This window comes from Melospiza georgiana, chromosome 20 (genome assembly GCF_028018845.1).
Source record: "Melospiza georgiana isolate bMelGeo1 chromosome 20, bMelGeo1.pri, whole genome shotgun sequence".
Lineage (NCBI taxonomy): Eukaryota > Metazoa > Chordata > Aves > Passeriformes > Passerellidae > Melospiza > Melospiza georgiana.
In genome coordinates, this window is record NC_080449.1 from 5,587,831 (window position 1) to 5,609,014 (window position 21,184).

At 45.7% G+C, this 21,184-nt stretch overlaps 1 protein-coding gene across 1 annotated transcript; it reads left to right on the top strand.

Annotated features, from left to right (window-relative positions):
- Nucleotides 1-661: 661 nt before the first annotated feature.
- TLR4 (toll like receptor 4) lies at nucleotides 662-5,208 on the top strand. The gene is made up of 3 exons (XM_058038036.1): nucleotides 662-775; nucleotides 1,558-1,724; nucleotides 2,952-5,208. Exons 1-3 carry the CDS (start codon nucleotides 671-673, stop codon nucleotides 5,206-5,208), a joined length of 2,529 nt encoding a protein of 842 aa, XP_057894019.1. The 5' UTR covers nucleotides 662-670.
- Nucleotides 5,209-21,184: the final 15,976 nt, after the last annotated feature.

The following is a 21,184-nucleotide window of genomic DNA, read 5'->3' on the forward strand; positions in this document are numbered from 1 at the left end:
TCTGATCACTCTGTGAATCTCCTTGTGCCTGGCCATATTCCTGCAATAATTGGAATAAAAGTGCAACCAGATGGATAAAAGCTGGGTGTTTGCTCACAGGAGCTTGGCCAGAGATAAACCTGTGCTTACCTGGCTTAAGGGAACCTGTGCCACAGCTGAGCCCTTCTCCAGTGCTTGCCAGGGTGAAGCTGGAGCATGGCAGGAGTGCAGAGGCAGAGTCACCCTCTCTAACCAGTGCATTTGAATTATGGGATGTGGAGCATGAAACTGGGCTCAGAATTGTATAAAACATTCTGTTGGTTTGGTTTTTGTTTTTTTATTTTTTTTTTTTTTTTTTGCCAATTTGACCTGAGCTAATCAGAGGCAATCAAGTCAAGTGGCACTGATGAAACCCATACTCCTTTTTAATTTCTAGCCCAAATTATATCTGTCATTGCTTCTTTTTTTTTTTTTTTTTCTGGTTGGAATTTTTTTTTTTAACAGTTTCCAGAAGGGTGTGTGGAAACAAGGCAGTGACCAAGTTTCACTTCCCTTCTTGCTCTCTGCAACCCTCAGAGACACGCGGCGAGAAGCAGGAGTGGCGCAACACAACTCCTGGCGCTGCAGGAGCTTTCTGTCTCCAGCTTTCTCTCTCCATGCTCCTTTCTCCTGCACTCCTGGCCTCCTGAAGATGCCCAGGAGAGGAGCCCTTCCTTTGGGGACGCTCCTGGTGCTGCTGCTGCTGGCATTTGTCCCATCCCCACTGGCAGGCTGCCTCCTGGATCCCTGTTTGGAGGTATGTGAGCTCTGAGTGAGCACAAAATCCTTCTGTTCCTCTCCCTTTGCTTGGGAGATTTGTGCCTCAAGCCTCTTAGGAAAGTCCAGTTTTATTTTATTTTATTTTTCCCCAAGGTTTTTATCAAGGTGATTGAAATGTTTGAAGTAAATTCTAGTCTCAAAAACATCTGAGAATCAGAACCAGCAGCAAGAACTTTTTCTTCTCATTGGTTTTCTGTACCTCTGAGGGTGCTGCAGTGCAGTTATTGTAATAGATTATATTTCCCTTGGAAGGGTTCTAATTTTGTCTAATTTCTACAAAACAGAGAGTTTTTCCTGGTTTGTGCAGTAGAGTGATTTCACCAAGCACCTGTCACAGATTTTGCAAAGTTTTGCTGGCAATTATTTGCTTGCAGAATAACTTTGGTTCAAGCTGCCTTTGGTTCAAATACTTGGTTACGTGCAGGGGAAGAGAGCTGAGAGCTGTTCCTGGGCATGCAGTGCATCCATGAGTGTTTGTCCTGCTGGCTCTCTATCTGTCACCTCAAGCAATGTTGTCCTGTAATTTTGTCCCAGCTTTAATCAGCAAGAAATGCAGTTTTTCCTGGGGAGTAGGACTGGTTCTATTAGGAGAGAGAAAAATGTTAAGGGTATGTAAGATTATTTCCTAAAACTCAAGGCAGCTCCTTTAGAAATGAACTGCAAGGGGGGTGATTCTGCTCCTGCTTTCCTGACGGTGACATTTCCTGGCACTTCATGGAGAGCAGGTGTTGACCATGATGGGGTCTGCCTCTGTTACAGATCACCCCTAACACAACTTTCAGATGCACTGGACTGAACATCTCTGGAGTTCCTGATGGAGTCCCAAACACCACCCTGAACCTGGACCTCAGTTTCAGCAATCTGAACTCACTGGGCTCAAATTATTTTGCATCAGTCCCTGAGCTGCAGTTTCTGGATCTTTCAAGGTAATGGATTTATTATGTGGATCCTGGTTAATTTTTCTTTAGCAGCTGGGTTAAAATGGTGCCTTATTTTGGGGTCTATTGGTCTTGGCTGTTTATTTTTTTTTCCCTGCGCCTTTGTCCCTGTGCCTGTCATTTTGCACATCCCCGTGGTGAAGTGATGAGCAGCTTTTAGTCCAGTCACTGAGTGCACACCCTCCATCAGAGCTGGGTCTGTCAGTCTGATCTTGTAGGCTGGAATGTGAGAAGGAGGAGGAAGATGTTTCACTTGTCTGTGAACAAGAAAAATGTCAGACTTTTCACTGTTACAAAAACTCTGAAGTGGAACATCTTGGGTGAGCTGTTTTTCTAATCACAGTTTATATTAAAAAAAAATAACATGAAGGTACATTCATTTTCTAAAAGGCTGTTTTAAAATATCAACATATTCTCTTTTGCCTTCTCCTCACATATCTGGGGGAGGAGATGGGGAGGCCTATTAGCAAATTTCAATTGATGTATAATTTCCATTGACTTCAGACAACAGTTTCTCTGGGTAAATTGTTTCACTGAGAAATGTCACTCAGCCCCATCACAGCTCTGGCTCCAAATTGGCTGAGTGGCAGAGCACATGTGCTGTGAGGCACTGCCTGCATTATTAAACTAATTCTGCTGGGATTCACTGCACAATGGATTTGGGTCTCAAATTCTGGATCTTCCCACATCAAATGCACCTTAGGGGGCCACAATCATTTTCCCCTCTTCCTTTTCTCATCCTGGGCTCTGCTTCCTCTGAGCCATCACCAGATATCAATTGCTGCCAAGCTGTGAGCTCTGCCACAGCTGCCCTGCTCTGGTGCCAGTGGGGCTGCCCAGGTGGGGCTGAGGTGACACCCAGAGGGCTGGGGATGTGCAAGGTGTGAGGCAATGCTGGCCCTGGTTGCTTCTTCCATCAGTGATGGTCATCACAATGGCCTAAACTGATGGCTAGGAGTCTTCTTGCCTGCTGCCTGCATGAATTTTTGATCCTCACCAGGTCTCCAGGTCTCCTGCTTTGAATTTAAGATTAGAGGAGGTGGGAGGAGGTGTCCTGCTGGAGGAGAGTTCCCTTTGCACATCCAGGGAGGATGCTTCTGCCCAGCACAGCAAAGCCAAGCCAGCCCCCAGTGTGAGGCTGAGTCACAGCAGCACTCAGAGAACAAGCAAGGGACAGTGTTTCATGCATTTATATCTTCTTTTCATGCCCAACAGGTGCCACATCCATACAATAGAAGATAACTCCTTTCTGGATCTCCCTAGCCTTTCCACCTTGGTTTTAACTGCCAATTCCTTCCAGCACCTGGGGAAAGCAGCTTTCCATGGCTTAACATCTCTGAAAAAACTGGTTCTGGTGGAAACCAACAGGACCTCTCTGTCTGAGCTGCCTATTGGCCACTTGCATACTCTGCAGGAGCTGAATTTAGGCCACAACAGCATTACTTCATTGAAGCTTCCCAAGTATTTCACCAACATGACCTCCCTCAGGCACCTGAGCTTCTTCTCTAACAGGATCACATCTATCTCCAGAGGAGACCTTGATGCCCTGAGGGAAGGGAACAGGCTCAACCTCACTCTGGTGCTTTCCTTGAACAATATAAAATCCATAGAGCCGGGGGCCTTTGCAGGGATCCACCTTGCTGAGCTGGCTCTCAGGTCTGCTTTTGAGAGCTCCATGATGCAAACCTCTCTGCAAGGCCTGGCTGGTTTGCAGGTCAGCAGACTCATAGTTGGGGTGTTCAGTGACCATGACAGAGAGCAGGACTTTGAGAGGGGGCTCTTGGATGGACTGTGCCAGGTGCAGATGGAAGAGTTTGTCCTGATCTGCCTCGGGGACTTTGAGGATGACACAGACACTCTCTTTGACTGCGTGGGCAACGTCTCCACTATTCGCTTGGTGGACCTGGGACTTGAGCAGATATCACAGGTTCCCGTGGGGTCTAAAGTGAAGCAACTGGAATGCAAGAAATGTGGTTTTGATGATGTGCCTGCCCTGAAGCTGTCGCTTTTCAAGGAGCTGAGAGTGCTTCGTATTACCAAGAACAGAAGTCTCAAAACCTTCGAGCAGAAGTTTGAGGGTCTCAGTAACCTGGAGGTCATAGATCTGAGTGAGAATAGACTCACCTTCAGCAGATGCTGTTCCCCTCAGTTTCGAAATTGTCCAAATTTGAAACATTTGAACTTAAGCTTCAATTCTTACATCAGATTGACTGGAGATTTCAATAATGTGGAGAATTTGTTATATTTGGACTTTCAGCACACAACCTTATTTGGTCCTGGCTCCTACCCTGTCTTTCTGTCCCTTCAGAGACTGATTTACCTTGATATTTCCCACACCAAAACCGAAGTTAAATCCCAGTGTACATTTTGTGGCTTGAACTCTTTGCAAGTGCTCAAGATGGCAGGAAACTCCTTTGCAGACAATAAGCTGGCAAACAACTTCAAAAACCTAAGTCACCTGCACACCTTGGATATTTCAAGCTGCAAATTAGAACACGTGGATCAAAGTACTTTTGATGCCCTCTCTGAGCTAAAAGAGCTAAACATCAGCAACAATAAGCTCCTGACTTTTGATCCCGGAGTCTACCAGCCACTCCAAGCCCTCAGAGTCCTGGATTTCAGCAGAAACCAGCTGACTGTTCTGTTGGACTCAGCCAGAGAAATCCTGCCTGACAGCCTGCTCCTGCTGGATATCTCTCAGAACCTGTTTGATTGCTCCTGTGTGTACCTGGACTTTCTGATGTGGATCAAGGAGAATCAGGAGCTGCTGCAGAACAAGGAGCTGATGCTGTGCCACACTCCCTCGTACGTGGCCAACATCAGCCTGCCAAGCTTTGATCTGTCCTCCTGCCACGTCGATGCAGGCAAAGTTGCCTCCTCGGTGGTTGTGCTGCTCTGTGTTGTGGTGATCCTCTTGCTGGTTTACAGGTACTACTTCCAGCTCTACTACTCCGTGGTGCTGCTCAGTGGCTGCAAACACTACGCAGAAAGAGGCGACACCTACGACGCCTTTGTCATCCACTCCAGCAAAGACCAGGAATGGGTGACAAAGGAGCTGGTGGAACCCCTGGAAGGAGGAAGACCTCCCTTCCACCTGTGTCTGTACTACAGGGACTTCCTGCCAGGGGTGCCCATTGTCACCAATATCATCCAGGAGGGGTTTCTCAGCAGCAGGAACGTCATCGCAGTCATCTCCGCTGACTTCCTGGAGAGCAAGTGGTGCAGCTTTGAGTTTGACATTGCCCAGTCCTGGCAGCTGGTGGAGGGCAAGGCTGGCATCATCATGATCGTGCTGGAGGATGTGAACAAGGACCTGCTGAGGCAGAGGCTGGGGCTGTCTCGGTACCTGAGGAGGAACACCTACCTGGAGTGGAAAGACAACGAGATAAGCAAGCACATCTTCTGGAGGCAGCTGACAGGAGTGCTGATGGAAGGCAAAAATTGGAATCATGAGGAGGCAAAACTCATGTGAAGAGAAAGAGGGGTTCTTCCTGACCTGTCTGCCATCCTGGACTGATGGATGGTGTTTAGAAGTTGGTTCTTCTTGTCGCTATAGGACACGAAAGAACATAAGTGCACACCGCTGTTCTCAAGGTGAAGAAAAAAGGGAAGGTTATTTTCTGACTCCAGCATTTATAGTTTTCCAAGAGTGACAGTGGATTGGAGGGTGACAGTGCCACCTCTCCAATGACACTGAACAGACCATCAATCCATCAACTTTCTCCTCCTCCATAAAGGAATGCAAAACACTAAGTTATTTACAGAAAGTGTGTGAGAAAGTTCACTACAAGAATGTCAACATCAGAAGAAAATCTTAAAAAACCAGGGCAACACTTCTGTTGCTGTTCAGAGTCAGAGTGAGTGGATGGAGGCTCTGTCACATCACTACAGAAATCCCTGCCTTGCTGGTCACCTCCTCTCACGGAAATTTGCCAGTTAAGGAGTGACAAGGGCCTGAAGAGCTGCCTGAGCTCTGTGTTTGGCCATGGCTGTCACCCACAGGCGGCCCAGCAATAGCTCAGGTTTGGTGGGTGCAGGAACAGATCAATGCTCTGACTGTCATCTGACTGCTTCTGAAACTGGATTTGGGTCCTGAGACCATTTTCAGAGGAACTTCACAGTCTGCTGCTTTGAGTGGACCTCAGAATCTCAAAGGCAGAGTAAAGAGACAGCAATTTCATCTCTAAAAACAAAAACAAGGCTTGGATGCTGAAAGTCTTGTGCCTGCCTCCATGGGCACCATGACTTGGGACAAACCCTCCAGGGAGCAATGGGACATCCTACAGCCCCAGCTGGCAGCTGCTCAGGGAACCTGAGTACTTTTGCCATCAGAGAGGGACGTTTCTGTGGTTGGGAAATTTGCCCAACATGTTTCTTTCCATTTTTTTTAGACCAAGACCAAATATTGAAACCATCACCTGAAAATCTTACTTATATCCAGGTTATATAGCATTTGAGAGGGCATTTTGGAGTTTGCATGGGGGGGACAAGAAATGTGTTAACACCTCTAAACTGAAATATTTCTTTGCTGCCACTGCTTCTCCACATCCAGTGTTTGTGGATATGCTCTGGGACTGCCCTAAACAAGCAAAATTGATCCTGAACAAAGTGTTTTGATGTTTACAGATAACCAGTTCTAGATTAAGCTTTTTCACTCTCTGGACCAGCCTTAATTGACTGTTGGAAGGTGCTGCAAGAGCCTCCAGGGTTTGAGATGGGGTTCAGATCTGCCTGCCTGTTTCCCCAACTGGAATTGCACAGGGCGAGGGAGTTTTGCTTTGGTTTCACTGCGAACACGCCTGGCATTTTGCAGGGAGGGGAAAAGTCTGGGTTAGCTGAACTAAAGGGCCCCAGCAGCGTCCTGAATCAAGGGCAGGAAAGTTTGAATGCCTTGGAATCCCAACACAGAGCACATCATTGATGTGTGGGACAGGGCATGGGGAAGGGGTATTGCTCTGTTTTTGCCAAAGGCTTTGGTTGGTATCCATCACTGAATTACACTGAATTAATCTTGCAAATCCTTCTATGATCAGAGATGTTCTGCAGAGGTAAAACAGAAGCAACTGAGTGGTGAATCAGATCTGATGTTTATCCACTCTGTTCTCTAAGCACCAGACAGGGACATTTCCATGGAAGCAGGATCAGGGATCAACATCAGACACTGTTGGGCAGAGAGGGAGAGCCAGTTCCAGGCCTTGTGCTGGCAAAAGTTGAATCACATCTCCCTCTCTATGTACTGTGTCATACAAGACTATCAAAACCCCCCATAAGCTTCTTTTGTGACTCAGGAGATGAAGATTTAATAAAACTACGCTTGATGCTGCTTCCCTTTGCCCAGAGAGTTTGTTCTGCATCTGCTAATCCCAAATTGAAGTTCTCCTCACCTCTGCTGGCATTGATGGATCCTGCAGACCTTCCTCCTCACCTTCCACCCCCACCTTCCTCCTCCTCCTCCTCCAGGATGGGATGGTGGGGACAGAGAACCTCGAGGTTCACTGCACTGAGGCCAAAGGAGGGCACAGTGGACAAAGCAAAGCCTAGCCTGAATTTCAGCAGCTCCAAGTTAAATTTGGAAACAAAAGAGGAAAAATTAAAAAGAGTGGGAGTTGCTGTTCCTGAATTGAGCAGCACTGAAGGTGCATTTCTCCTTCACTCTTTCTCTCTGCGGCTCCTCTGCAAACAATGCAGTGGATGTGTATTTCTGGCACAAAGCACAGAGTCCTATGATTCTTGATTGTAATTATAACAATGAGTTTCAGAAAGCCTGAGAGTGGTTCTGGGCATTTATAAAAGGGATTTAGGACAGCATTGTTTAAAAAGTCAGTGTTTTCTTTGAATGTCAAAGCAATTTTAGGAGAGCTGGAGTGATGCTGAGACGAAGCTCCCACCAGTACAATTTTAAAAGAAACTGGTCACTTGTTTTTCTCTTCCTATTCAGAGTCTCCACAGCAGACATGAATACCTGAGTTGCCCCTGGCTTCCTTATTGTCCAAGAAAAATCCACAAAACCCATCACAACTTCAGCTGCCCCTCTCTGGTCCCTTCCAGCCTCACCCACTCTGTGATTCTGTGACCTGCCCAGGCAGTGCTGAGGTTTATGAGTCCAAGATGGACAAGGCTGTGTGAAGGATTGTATTTTCACCATTTACCCAGCAGAGAAATTGTAGATCTTTTTTTGGAAGATTCAAACCAGCTTTCCCCAATACTATAAATGGGGGAATATTGTGACGGCGTTCACAGGGGTCCCAGGATGAGGGAAGAGATGAGGATCTGACTCCATGTTTACAAGGCTGATTTATTATTTTATGATATGTATTGCATTAAAACTGTACTAAAAGAATAGAAGAAAGGATTCCATCAGAAGGCTGGCTAAGAATAGAATAGCAAAGAATGATAACAAAGGTTTGTGGCTTGACTCTGTCTCTCCCAGTCTGAGCCAGCTGACTGTGATTGGCATTAATTAGAGACAACCAACATGAGGCCAATCCCAGATGCACCTGTTGCATTCCACAGCAGCAGATAATCATTGTTTACATTTTGTTCCTGAGGCATCTCAGCTTCTCAGGAGGAAAAAATCCCAAAGAAAAGGATTTTTCATAAAAGATGTCTGTGACAGAATATTGTGATTCCCACAGAAACACACATACTCATTTGTCTTATTGTAGGAAGCAAATATCCAAAGGAAAACTCAACATTCTCATGCTTCCAAAGCCGCTGGCATGCACTGTTTGGAGCTGCCCACTCTGCAGCAAGGCTTTGATAGGATTTACTCACTGGGTGAAAAAATGAGCAGCCAAGCAAACACCCCTGCAGCTCTGCATTCATCTCTCATGCAAATATCTGAAAATATTCCAGTTATTAAAGCATGTCTTTTGCCCAGGTCATAAAAACAGATGGAGACAAAGCTCCAAAGGGCTGCTGCATCCAAGCTATTCCATTTGCAGTGGGGGCATGCCCTGATTTCACTCTGAGCTTCATTTAACCCATGCAAAATGCCAGGACAGCTGCAGCTCTGGACTTCTTTGCCTTGTGGAGGGTGCTCTGAGCAGAGCGTGCCCTCATTAGTGTGATTGCCTTGGTGTTCTGTTGGAATCCAAAATGCAGGGAATTCTCACAACTTTGGGCCTGGAAGCCAAAGCTTAGAATTAAACCCAGGATTTGATCTGAGACATTGGAAAAGGCTTCCAAATTTAGGCGCTAGAAGTGAGAATGTGGATTTGTAGTTTAAAGCAGAGACACGTTAAGCTAAGTAAAGGAAATTTTAGAGTTTTAGAGTTTAAGCTATAGAAAAAATAAAAGTAGTTAGAGAGGTAAACAAGGAGTTTAGAATGCAGCACTGTAGGTTTGTGTGTCATAACATGAGTGGATAAGAAATCTCACACTGTAGCATGAGTCCATAAGACAAAATATTTAAGGATTGGGTAAGAAGCATAAATATCCTTGTTGGCAGTGTTTTATTGGTCAATAAATCCTTAAAAGGTCTTGTAATTAGGGGTCTTGTGACCTTCTGAGCCATAGGGTAAAGATGTGAGCTGAACTCACCCTTCCTGCCTATGCAGAAGATAAGAAAAATAAATTGCATCATCAAAACCAATTCAGAGATCCCATTTCTAACTTATACAAAACTCCTTCAAAATCCCCACAGTGCAACAGCTGGAAAAGCTGAAAGCAGAGCCATGTGCAGCCCTTCCCACCTGGATCTAGCTGCTGGCAGGAGCAGCACTGCAGGAACGCTCCCCTGGCCCCTCTGAGCAGGAACACAGATTTCCAAATTCACTAAAAAACCCAGCAGAAAAAGGAAAAACAGCTGCTTTCCCTGGGCTCACTGGTACTTGACAGGAACAGGTTGAAACTTCTCAGGGAGAGCGATTGTCCTCTGGGAAATGCTATTTTGTGTGTGGTTTCTGCAATTTAATGAGGGAGCGTGGTGAATCTATGGAATGGGAATTGTCACAGCACAGTTTCTGGTTTGCTGTTGCATGTAATTTTGGAACAGATATTTTTTATGGAAACAGTGATTTTAAAAAATGGTTTGGAGGGGCTGAAAAAGAGTTTTCTAATAAAAGTTAAATTGCTCCACAATGTCATTTTAAAAAATGTCTGCTTAGCTTTATGCTGTTGTTTTTCAGAGTACCTTTTCATTTTAAAATTTGTTTCTATTTACATGATCTGAGTAGGCTCCTAAAGCAACATCAAAATGTAAAAATGGTTTCTACACACCCAAAATAAAAACCCTGGACTTCGTCGTTTTGGGGGAATTTTTTGTTTTGTTTTGTTTTGTTTGGTGGGTTTTTTTTTTTGTGTTGTTTGTTTTGGTTTGGTTTGGTTTGGTTTTGGGTTGTTTTGAGGAATTTTTTTTTTTTTTTTTTTTTTTTTTTTTTTTTTTTGTAACATGCTAGAAACTATGTTTGGCAAAATGGAAATTCCTCTTCTATGACAGTTCTCCCCATGACCTTCTCAGAGTCAAACCTTCACCTGCCTGTGCCCCACGTGCAGTTCAGGCAGGAAAAGCCACTGAGGAACCCCTGGAATGAATTTCACTAAGTGCCTTTTTTGCAAAACACCTTGAGTAGGTGCAGTGGATCGATAGGAGCTGCCTGAGAGCAGCTGAACAGGGGAGGAAAGAAGCAATCCCTTAATAAGTTGCTCCTTGCCATGCCCAGCTCAGGCTGGGAACGGGGACAAATGACAGTAAAGCACGAATTGCAGAGAGGAGCCCTCACCCTCCTCTGCCTCAAGGTCACCCAGAGGGCACAGTCAATAATTCAGCAGCCTGAACCTCACTGTGATGCTCTGAACACACAGAGAAACATTGCACAACTCAGAGCAGCTCTGCTGAAACACCTGAATGTCACCGTGATATTTTCTGAAAAATCCCTTCACTGGGATTTCTTCTCCTGGGAAGCCGAGAAGCTTCAGCTTCTCCCTGTTCTGCTGCTTTGGAATGTGATTTGGAGATTGTTTATCCAGCATGTGAATTGTTTTTTTATTAATGGCCAATCCCAGTCCAGCTGTGTCAGACTCTCTGAGTCAGTCACAGGTTTTTATTATTAATTCTTGTTAAGCCTTCTTCTAATGTATCCTTTCTCTTTCTTTAATATAGTTTTAGTATAGCTATGATATGTTATAATATAGTATGATATAATATAGTATGATATAATATAGTATGATATAATATAGTATGATATGATATAATATGATAGGATATAATATGATATAATATAATATAATATAATATAATATAATATAATATAATATAATATAATATAATATAATATAATATAATATAATATAATATAATATAATATAATATAATATAATATAATATAATATAATATAATATAATATAATACAATATAATATAATATATTTAATATCACACCATACCATATCATAAAATAATAAATCAGCCTTCTGAGAACATGGAGTCAAATTCTAGTCTCTCACTTTGTCCTGGGGACCCTCACAAACACCACACCTGAAAAGCAAGGAAAAGGAAGGAAATAAAGAGGGAAGGTATTAGTGCAGGGTCTCAGGGTGGGAAAGGGGCCACAGTTTAGCTGAGTGGGTCCCAGATGCTGGAGGTGGCTTGGTCCCAGGGTTTGCAGCACTAACCAAAGCACCTACATATTGTGGTGAGCCTTTAAGTGTTACTTTTTTGCATATTGATAATCAGAGGGATGGAAATGAGCGTTGCATGGGTACCAGCCATGTTTTGAAGGGGACAGGTTGGAGCCCTTGGGGTCCAGCAGGGACAGGTGACTGGCATGAAAGAACCTCAGCATCTCTGGAAGGCACAAGAAGCCCAGCCCAGACCTGTCCTGGTGCCTGCCTTCCCAAATACCAGCCTTCCCAAAATACAGAGGGAGTGACCTTTGGTCACACACCTTTTGTGTGACCAAACCCTTGACCAAGTCTACAAATCCAACAGCGGGGAGAGGATATTCAAACCCCACACTTCCAAAATCCTTCCACCAGATCTGTTCAGAATACATTTATTATTGGTGATGGGGAATGCATTTATTAATGATGATGCCCAGGTGAGGTACAGGGTCACCCCATGGGACTGGGGCCCAGGGCCCTGCATCCAGAGGATTTCTGAGGATAAACCTGCAGCTTCCCTGCCTGCAGCTCCTCAGTCCCTTATCACACATCTTGAGTGCTACTGCGCAAATAACAATAGGGTATTGTTAGGCAAAAGAGATTTAATTGCAGCCTACACTACCTGAGAGGGTAAGATCGGCTTTTCTCCAGATCTAATCTTCATTCTTCATCTTTTCTTCTCTCCCTCTCATCCTTTTCCTCTCCTGAAGTTTCTCTTTTCTGCCTTTCCCAGCCAGCAGCAAGTGACCAACCTAAAACGCGAGAAAGAGGGAGGGGTGTCCTTGTCACTTCTTCTTTTTCTACATTTTTGAATAGCCTTTAAATCCTTTGGAGTGCTGTGTCCCACAAGAAAGGATTAGCAGTAATTCCCCTGCCATCTCTTGCTTCCAACGCTCTGACAATTCATTCTCCCGAGATCCCCTAAACTCAGCGCTGAATTCATTAACCAGAGGACACTGAGCAGGCCTGGGGGGAGTGACATCCCTACAACCTGCTGCTCCAGCTGAGCACACCCACGGGCTCCTGGATCAGCACTTATGCTCTTAAATGACCCAAAACAACCCCAAACTTGCCTGATGTGGGATGCTCTGGGTGCTTCAGCTCCTCCCTGGAATTCCCTCTGGCTCCTGGGTCAGCACTTCTACTCCTTAATGACCCAAAACAACCCCAAATATGCCTGATGTGGGATGCTCTGGGTGCTTCAGGGACCCCCTGGAATTCCCTCTGGCTCTGGATCAGCACTTCTGCTCCTTAGCCACCCAAAACAACCCCAAACTTGCCTGATGTGGGATGCCCTGGGTGGTTCAGCTGCCCCCTGGAATTCCCTCTCCGTGTCTCACCATGGATTTGGGGGAGCCTGTTCCCCTCCCTGTTCACCCTTCAATCCCTCTCTTTTCTTTCCCAATTTGCTGGGAAGGGCTCTCTGCCTCCCCTGCCTGGCTCTGGATGCTGCCAGGCCCTCTCAGATGATGAATGCTGCCTGTTATCTCCGCCCTGCTTTGCTTTCCTGTTGCTGGAATGGGGTTCACAACCTGCACACTGTGATTTACAGGAGTGCAGCACTAACAGACAGACACAGTCTGGATCAGAGCCTGAGAAAATGCACTTTCTGTTCCTCAACTCCATTTCCCTCGGCCTGGGATTTGGAAATCCTCCTCTACAGCTCTCCCCCAGGCCAGCAGACATCTGTCTGAAGCCAGAGCCCTCCATCCCCTTTCCTGTCACTGCTTCTATTTGTGGTCACCTAAATTTTGCTTTTTTTTAGGGGAAATAAGTGCCCTAGAGCAGCACAAAGAAAAAGAGCAGTATTTGGTCCCCAAGCCCCTCTTTGCAGTTGTGTTTAGCAGAAAAGCCTTCCCTGCCCAGGTATTTCTTCCTGCCATCTCTTCTCTCATACTGTAAATATTAAAATAAGAAAACACACAGGCTTTCCCCCTCTCAGCTCCTCCTGAGATCGTGGCCCACATCCTTCTGTCCTGCATGGAGTCAGCAACTCTAAATTCCACACCTCTTGCCCCTCCAGCAGCCTGGATTTTGCTGGGTGCTGAGCAAAATCCCACTCCCTGCTCTGCTGTTCCCACAGCTCTCAGTGTCCCAGTGAGGATTCAGGATTCACCCCTCAGCCTCGGACAGAAACTGAGCTGTGCTATTCAGAGCCCTGATGGGAATTCCAGGATGTCTCCCTGCCACCCTCTGCTCTGGCTGGGTGATGGCCACAGGGCTCCCCTGGGTGATGGGGAGCTGCTGTGGGCTCTGGAGGTGCCCTCCTGTCACTTCTGCGGCAGTGACGGGGAGAGAAAAATGACAAAATGCTGAGATTGAAGCCTGAGCCAAATGTGTGAAGTTTCTTGCCCTCCTTGATAGCCATTTCTCCTGGAAAAAAAAAAAAAAAGAGAATGTTTTATAAAGAGCATCATGAAAGCAAAGTATATCATGATTTCAGAGTGAGCAGACAGCAAGAGAGATAGGAGCATCCCCTCGGATTTGCCTGCCTGAGGTTATTTACCTCAGGAAGCTCCTGAATAAAAGATACAAAAATACAGCAGAAAGTAGTATTATTTGCTCATTTCAAAGCATGATGGGAGGCAGAAAAACATTATAAGGGGTATCTTTGAGCCTTGCCAGCCTGGATTTGTCAGGGCAGAGTTTTCATGGAGCGCTCTCCGGGTGACCCAGTTTCTGAGACACAGACACACACACGTCCACACACACAGAGCCCAGCCACAATCCACAACTTTAATAGCTCTGTGACATACAAAGGAGATTTTGATGCAAAGTGGAGCTGACAGAGAAGTGGAAGAAGTATCTGCTTTTTTATTTTTTCTTTTTTTTTTTTCTCTCCCATCCAGTGCCAAGGCAAGATTACAGTCAAGGTGGTTTCAACCTTCAGCAAGGACTGATGTTACCCTGGGTTCTGCTTTTAATGACATTTAGCAAAAAAGCAGCAGCTCGGGGAGGGGGAACAAGGGTTTCCTTTTCAGGAGGAATTTACTTGGGCTGTCAGGATTAAAGGCATGAAGGGAATGCATATGGGGCTGCAAAGGGGGCTTAATGGCTTTGCTGCTGGTGAGGACAGCACAGCTCTGAGAAAGGGGGTGCCAGGCCTGTCAGGCAGCTGATAAAACATCTGGGGATGTGGAAGGATGCAGTGAAGAGATGTCATGGGAGTGTGGTCACACTGGGGTGACTGTCACCTGTGCTTTGCTGGCTGTGGTGACATGAGGGTGTTGTTATGTAGCAATAATCTCTGTTTCAGGAAACATCCCCCCATGTTGGAAGCCAGGAAATTCCTCTGGCTGCACTGGAGGGCTCCAGCCCCTGCCTGGGGGGCTCAGAGACCTTGGCACAGAGCCCCAGACCCCTGTGCCTTTGATTTAGCCCTTAGAAAAAACAATTACCAACCTTTATATGAAGGATTACAAGTCAAAAGAGTTTAAGTAGAATGATAGTGAATTCATCATAGGATAAAAATAGATTTTTTTTTGGTTTTTAGAATGGAGGCTCAGCATCCCAAGATGGAGGAATTTGGGTGTGCCTTGTCCTTTTTCCTCCTTCTTCCTAGCCTCCATCTTCTGGGTGATGTTGGCACTTTTAGATTGGTTTAGAGTAGAAGGTCACTGTCTGACATAGATGATAGGTATTGGAAAGTTATGGTAAATAATGTACACATAGTTTTTAGAATAAGAGCATAACACTGCCCTGAGGGTGGGCATAGTGCCTCTGTCTGACCTGCTGAATGGACTTGGGCAGTCTCTTTTCCCAGCCCAGCAGTTGAAGAAGGAGTCAGAACTCTTTAGTTCTCGTTCTCAAGGTTGTTTATTGTTTCTTATCTATAAAATTTTTTCTCTGGCCTGCCAAGGTCTGTCCAGCAGGTCAGACAGAGGCACACTGGCCACCCTCGGGGCAGTGTTATCTTTTATACTAAAAACTACGTGTATACATTATTTACCAGAACCAATACCTATCACCTGTGTTAGAAAGTGAGTTTCTACCTTAAAGCAATCCAAAAGTGCCAACATCACTGCAGAAGATGGAGGCCAAGAAGAAGAAGCAGAAAGGCTGGACACACCCAGATTCCTCCATCTTGCTTCCTGAACCCCCATTCTAAAAACCCCAAAAAATTGATTTTTCACCTCATGACAAACTAATTATTATTCTACTAAGACTTTCGTGGCTTGCAGATCCTCATATAAGTTGGTAATTTTTTCCATGGGTCATAATCAAAGTCACAGTTGTCCTGGGCTATGTACCAGAGTCTCTGAGCCCCCTGGCAGGGGTTCTGGCAATCCAGGACAGCCAGAGGGATGTCCTGAATTCTCACACTCAGTGATGAGTGCAGAGTGGGGAAATGCAGCCTTGAGCTCCAATTTCTCTGCTGGGATGGGAAGTCCTGGATGGGACTGGAGGGGACAGCACCCACCCAGGGACAAGGATGCTGCTCAGCCACCACCCCAGGGACCCTCTGCCCTGTGGGATAAACTCTGGGGGCTCAGAGCAGAATCATCAGGCACCACCCAGGCTGCTCTCCATGCCATGGATGTGATGGAGCAGTGACAGCTCCATGTTTTGTGGCTTCTCTGTTATACAAACATGGCTCAGGGAAGTGGCAGCAATGTGTGTCCCCCTGACACGCAGAGAATAAAGTGATATTGCTGTGAAAATGAGGCTGCTGCTGCACAGCTCAACTCTGAACCTTCCCTCTGCCAAGCAGCTATGATTAGAATCTCATCTCGCTCTCTGTTGCACGGCACCTGCAGAAGAAAATCCCACCCAGCAGCACAGAACTATTTTTAAAGGGCCTTTTTTTCCAACAGGCTGGGAAATGGGGATGGTGAGAATCCTGCTGGTACCGTGGAATTCTTTCAACCCCCCTTGCAGAAGGGCATGGAGCTAGACTTGGGGAATGTGAGTCAGAGAAAGGAAGAGGCAGAATCTTCTTGCCAAGTCTGAAGCTTGTGCCAGCTCCTTGCCTTGGGAGGCTGAATTTCAGCATCTTCTGGGTCCATTGAGGGCTTTCTTTTTGGGTTTGGGTTTTTTGGGTTTTTTTGGTTTTTTTTTTTTTTTTTTTTTCAGGTTTGTTGTACCTGAGTCAGCGAGACACCTCCAGCTGTCAGAAATTCGCTGAGAGAGATTGGTGTGCTTTGAAAAGAGGGGCACAGGGGTCCATGGCATGGGAATTGTCGGCAGGAATGTACCCCAGGGCTGTGGGAAGGGGCTGCCTGCAGCTTCTGGGCACCACAGAGTAAGAGGTGAGGAAAGCAAACAGACAGGGAAGACCAAGAGTCAAGTCCTTGGGGTGTGGGATATGATGAGCTGTGAATCCTGGGCTCTCAGTGCCAAAAAGGTTTATTCACCCACATTTTGGAGGTGAAGAAATGTACCAGGAAGCCTCAGAAGTGTCTGGGGATGGAAAGGGAGTGAGAAGTGTGGGCTGGTGGAAGCAAAGCCCCACTGTCCTCTTGATATGCTGCTCATGGATGGGGCTTGATGCTGTTCAAACATAATTTGCTTTCTGTCTCTGAATGGAACCAGGGAAGTGTATTACATTTATCTTCATAAAACAAGGGGCTTTGGAAGCGGTGGAACAGAGGAATTCTGGTTTTCCATAGGTGTCTCCTGTGTGGATTCTCTGGCTGAGCTCATATCACACCCTGGGAGTGGGATGGAAAATGGAAGGGCAATGGCAGAAAGTGCTCATTTGAGAATATCCCCCTTCAGAAAGCTTATTAGGACTTCATTCCTCAGAGATGCTTTTTCTTTCATCAAATCTGATTGTAGACCATGGAAAGCTTCTGTTGTGCCCATTGGGCAATAATTCCAACCTGGTAAACCTTCTTTCCATGGGGAAATATGCTAAAAAAAACCCAAAAAAACCCCAAATAAACAAAAAAAAAACCCCAAAACAAAACAAAACAAAAAAAACCCCACCAGAACTGACCTGAAATCCCTACAAATTATTTGCCATTACACCCCACAGAGTTTGACCCACATATCTGTGCTTTTCATGCTGGCACTTAGCACCAGGGCTCTGGAGATTGGCATTAACCTGAGCAAAAGTCCCACTTAAGATGTACCATGGACCACACAGGCTGCAGGTGGAGCATGCAGCATTAAATTGATGTACCCAGCCACAAAACCACTTCCCATTTTGTATAATACAGGCCAACAGGGATTTGAGAAATGTTCCCTTTCTGTATAGAAAGACTATTTTTAAAATTGAACAGTAAGTTAGTCCTCTATTGACTTTCAATTTTCATCCTCTCCCATTTCCATAGCAACTCTGGCCATTTATGCATTTATCTTCATATTTAACTTTCCTCTCTCATATAATTTCAAGTGGACTCAAGTGCTACAAAAGGGTTAAATCAGTCTTTCAATCACCTGCCTGTTTTGAAGCAATTATTTGAAAATATATATACGTATGTATATTTATATATACACCAGGCTAAATTGACAAGTTTGTGGTTTAATGAAAAGTGTCGCTGGAATATTTGCCCTGAAAAACCCTTCAGGGCAATAACAAGAAGGAGTCACAGCCTCTCTCCTCTCACCTTTCCTATGACTGTGTTCAGAATTTCCCTCTGGGATCTAAACTTGCAGCTGTGAGAGCTGTGGGATTGGCTGAGCTCAGGATGTGGCAATTTGGGCTGGTTTTCATCTTCTTTTGTTGTTGGGGTTTTTTGTTTCTTTTTGGAAGTATTTTTATGTGTCTTTGGGAACAGTCAGAAGGCAGCAGCCCTTCACAAATTTTGTCCTTCTGGGCTTGGGGCAGAGATGTGAGCTCACCATGACCACAGGCAGTGCACTGATAGCGTTGTCCCAAGGATCTGGAGGGGTTTTGGTGGGAATGCAGTGACCTTCTGTGGGACTTTGCTGTCCAGGAGAGCATCCAGGGAAGTGGCAGCCTTGGGGAATGTCCATGACTGACCCCAGAGGGCCCCTCTGTCACAGACATCTTTTATGAAAAATCCTTTCCTTAGGATTTTTTCCTCCTGAGAAGCTGAAAGGCCTCAGGAACAAAATATAAATGTAAACATTGATTATCTGCTGCTGTGGAATGCAACAGGTGCCTCTGTGATTGGCCCATGTTGGATGTTTCTAATTAATGCCCAATCACAGCTGGCTCAGACAGAGAGACTGAGCCACAAACCTTTGTTATCATTCTTTCCTATTCTATTCTTAGCTAGCCTTCTGATGAAACCCTTCTTCTATTCTTTTAGTATAGTTTTAATGTAATATATATCATAAAATAATAAATCAAGCCTTCTGAAACACGGAGTCAGATCCTTGTCTCTTCCCTCAACCTGAGACCCCTGTGAACACCATCACACCCCTCCAAGCAGGCATTGCTGGCTGAGCTCCTTGGAGAGCAGATTGGGCTTGAAGTCTTGGTACTGTCTGCATGAGGCACTGGGAAGAAAGCTTTGAGGTCAGTAATTCTCTTCTAAGTCCACACTTGAAATTCCCTCCCTATATTTTCACTTAGTGTTTTGCAGTGGGGCTTTTTTGCAGTGTTTTTAGATGCAAACTCATGTGGGATTTTCATGCTGAGACTCTCTTGACTCTCAATTTCCATCATTATCCTGCCTCTCCTTTAGTGCCTTCCCAGCCCTCCTCCATCCAGGCGATTATTTTTACACAGGAAAAATATCCCCCTGTCCCCAAGAAAACATGGATGGCTTAATTGCAGCACAGAAAAAGTGGGACACGTTTCACATGCAGCACAAGGTGACCAGGCTGTTTTGGGACAGCTCTGTCATTGTGGCTCTGTTCACTCAGAACCTGCACAAGGACCTGCCCAACTGACCAAGGTGCTGAAGTGCCACAGGCGTTTTAAAATTTTTGTTTTAATGGGCCTGAGAGTCTAAATCTCATTGACTTTCAAATGGGCTGTGCAGATCAATGCACAATGCCCTGACAAGGCAGGATGGTTTCCTACAGAACGTCCTCCTGCACCACCCTCATTCTGCTCCAGCACCTCGGGATTCAGGTCTGATCTTCTCCTGCTGGGGCATTACTGCTGAGTCCCACAGCCAAAGCTTCCAGTTTTGTGCAAGGATAGGAGTAAGCAACTGGTGGAACTGTTGAAGTTATTTAAGTGCCTAATTGCCATTGAAACCTGCTTAGATGCACTTGAAAATCCTATTAGAGCACCTGCCTGCACCTTTAAGCACCTGAACACCTTTGAAAATGCATTCTTTGATCACTTAGGGATTGGAGGGCAGAGTTTCCACAGGATTTGTGCTCCTAACTCACTTGCTGCTCCCGAAAGAAATCTCAGGTTTTGTCTGTGTTGTGCTGATGTCCCATGTCACCTTCCCCTTTCATTGCATCACTTGTGTTGTTCCTTGGGGAAGGACTCTAAATAATTCCTCCCCCTGCCTTACTGTTGACACCTTCCTGAGTATTTGCAGGGCATTATTAAATCACCTCTTTACTCATCCTTTATCTGAGCTGTACATAATTAGTTCCTTTAATCTTTCTTCATAGGTCAATCCTTCTAAACCCTTAATCATCTTTATCTCCTTTTGCTGGAGCCCCTCCAATTTGCTGACAATTTTTTTTTTCTTCTTCATTTTATTTTGCATCAAGGAACAACAAAACCTCCAAGTTCCAAGGGCTCTCTCTGGGCTCACTGATGGCAGTGTGGGGCAGTGTGCCCCTTTTTGCTTCAGGGCCAGCCTGGGGAACAAAACTGGTGTTGGGAGGGAGAAAACCATCCCTGTCCCATCCCTGGAAGCGTCCAAGGTGAGGTTGGACAGGGCTTGGAGCAACCTGGGATAGTGGAAGGTGTCCCTGCCATGGCAGGGCTGGGATGAGAATAGCACGGAGAATTGCAAAAATCCTCTTTCTGTTCTTCTCATTTTTAAAAAAAAGTCTTTTATTTAAATTATATTTGTCCTCAATTCTTCACTCCAAGTGTCTGAGAAACCTTCTCAACTGATACCACAATCATCTTCACAAATTCCTTGGCTGGCACCAGCAGGATGAGGAAAGTGAAGCACCATGGAAGGGGTGGAAGGCAGAGCTCTGATCCCCAGCCTGGCAGCAGCTGCAGCCCTGCTCTGTCTGAAAGCACAGACCCCAAAAAGAGCAGAGTTCCTGGGGGAGCACAAGGGATCTGTGACCACTTGGAAACTATTTAGGCAGTGCTTTTCTTGGTTGTCTTCTCCAAACAAACACTTGCACAGCTTATTCCTCCCAGCAGGCACACCAGGCTGCTCCCTGGTTGAAAAGCAAAGGCCTCCTTCACCTCCTTTCCTTTTTTTTAACCATAAGTGACCTCAGGGCTGAACTGATTGCAAAACCAACCAAAGCCAGGAGAAGGTGGTAGAAATTTTCAGCTCAAACCTGTTTTGTGCCACTCCTAAGAAATTGGAGCCTGTTCCACTGAACTGGGAGCTGAGAGTGACCATGAGCAGCCTGGGGGACAGTCCCAAAGTTCCCATGTCCCTTGGTGCTAGGGACAGAATCACAACGGTGATGATAAAACCTGCACCTAGAGGGATCTCTCATTCTACAATGACTTTGTTTTCCCTTCCCCACCCAGCGAAACCTTGCAAATGAGGTGTGATGACCACCCTGAGCCCTGGAGGATGGCTGGAAGTTAGATATGGGCTGGTATGTCTCACAGCCATGGTGAGATGTTGCTGGTTTGGTGGGAAGAAGCTGGGCTTGTGCTGTGGTCTGCACAAATGGCTCCTAGATGTGCTCCAGGTGTAGTGGGAAGGATCAGGCTGTGGAATTGGACTGGTGGGGTTAACAGAGACTGTCCCTGTGCTGAGAGCTGTCCACTCCTGCAGAACAAGGGTGGAAAGCTGCATGTTTATGCAAGGAGATGGTGG

What these genes read in the sequence shown, in the direction of transcription:
- TLR4 (XM_058038036.1), top strand. Translation starts at nt 671, where the DNA reads ATGCCCAGGAGAGGAGCCCTTCCTTTGGGGACGCTCCTGGTGCTGCTG. An exon ending in TCCTGGATCCCTGTTTGGAG is followed by an intron (nt 776 to 1,557) that starts GTATGTGAGCTC and finishes CCTCTGTTACAG; the next exon opens with ATCACCCCTAACACAACTTT. An exon ending in CAGTTTCTGGATCTTTCAAG is followed by an intron (nt 1,725 to 2,951) that starts GTAATGGATTTA and finishes CATGCCCAACAG; the next exon opens with GTGCCACATCCATACAATAG.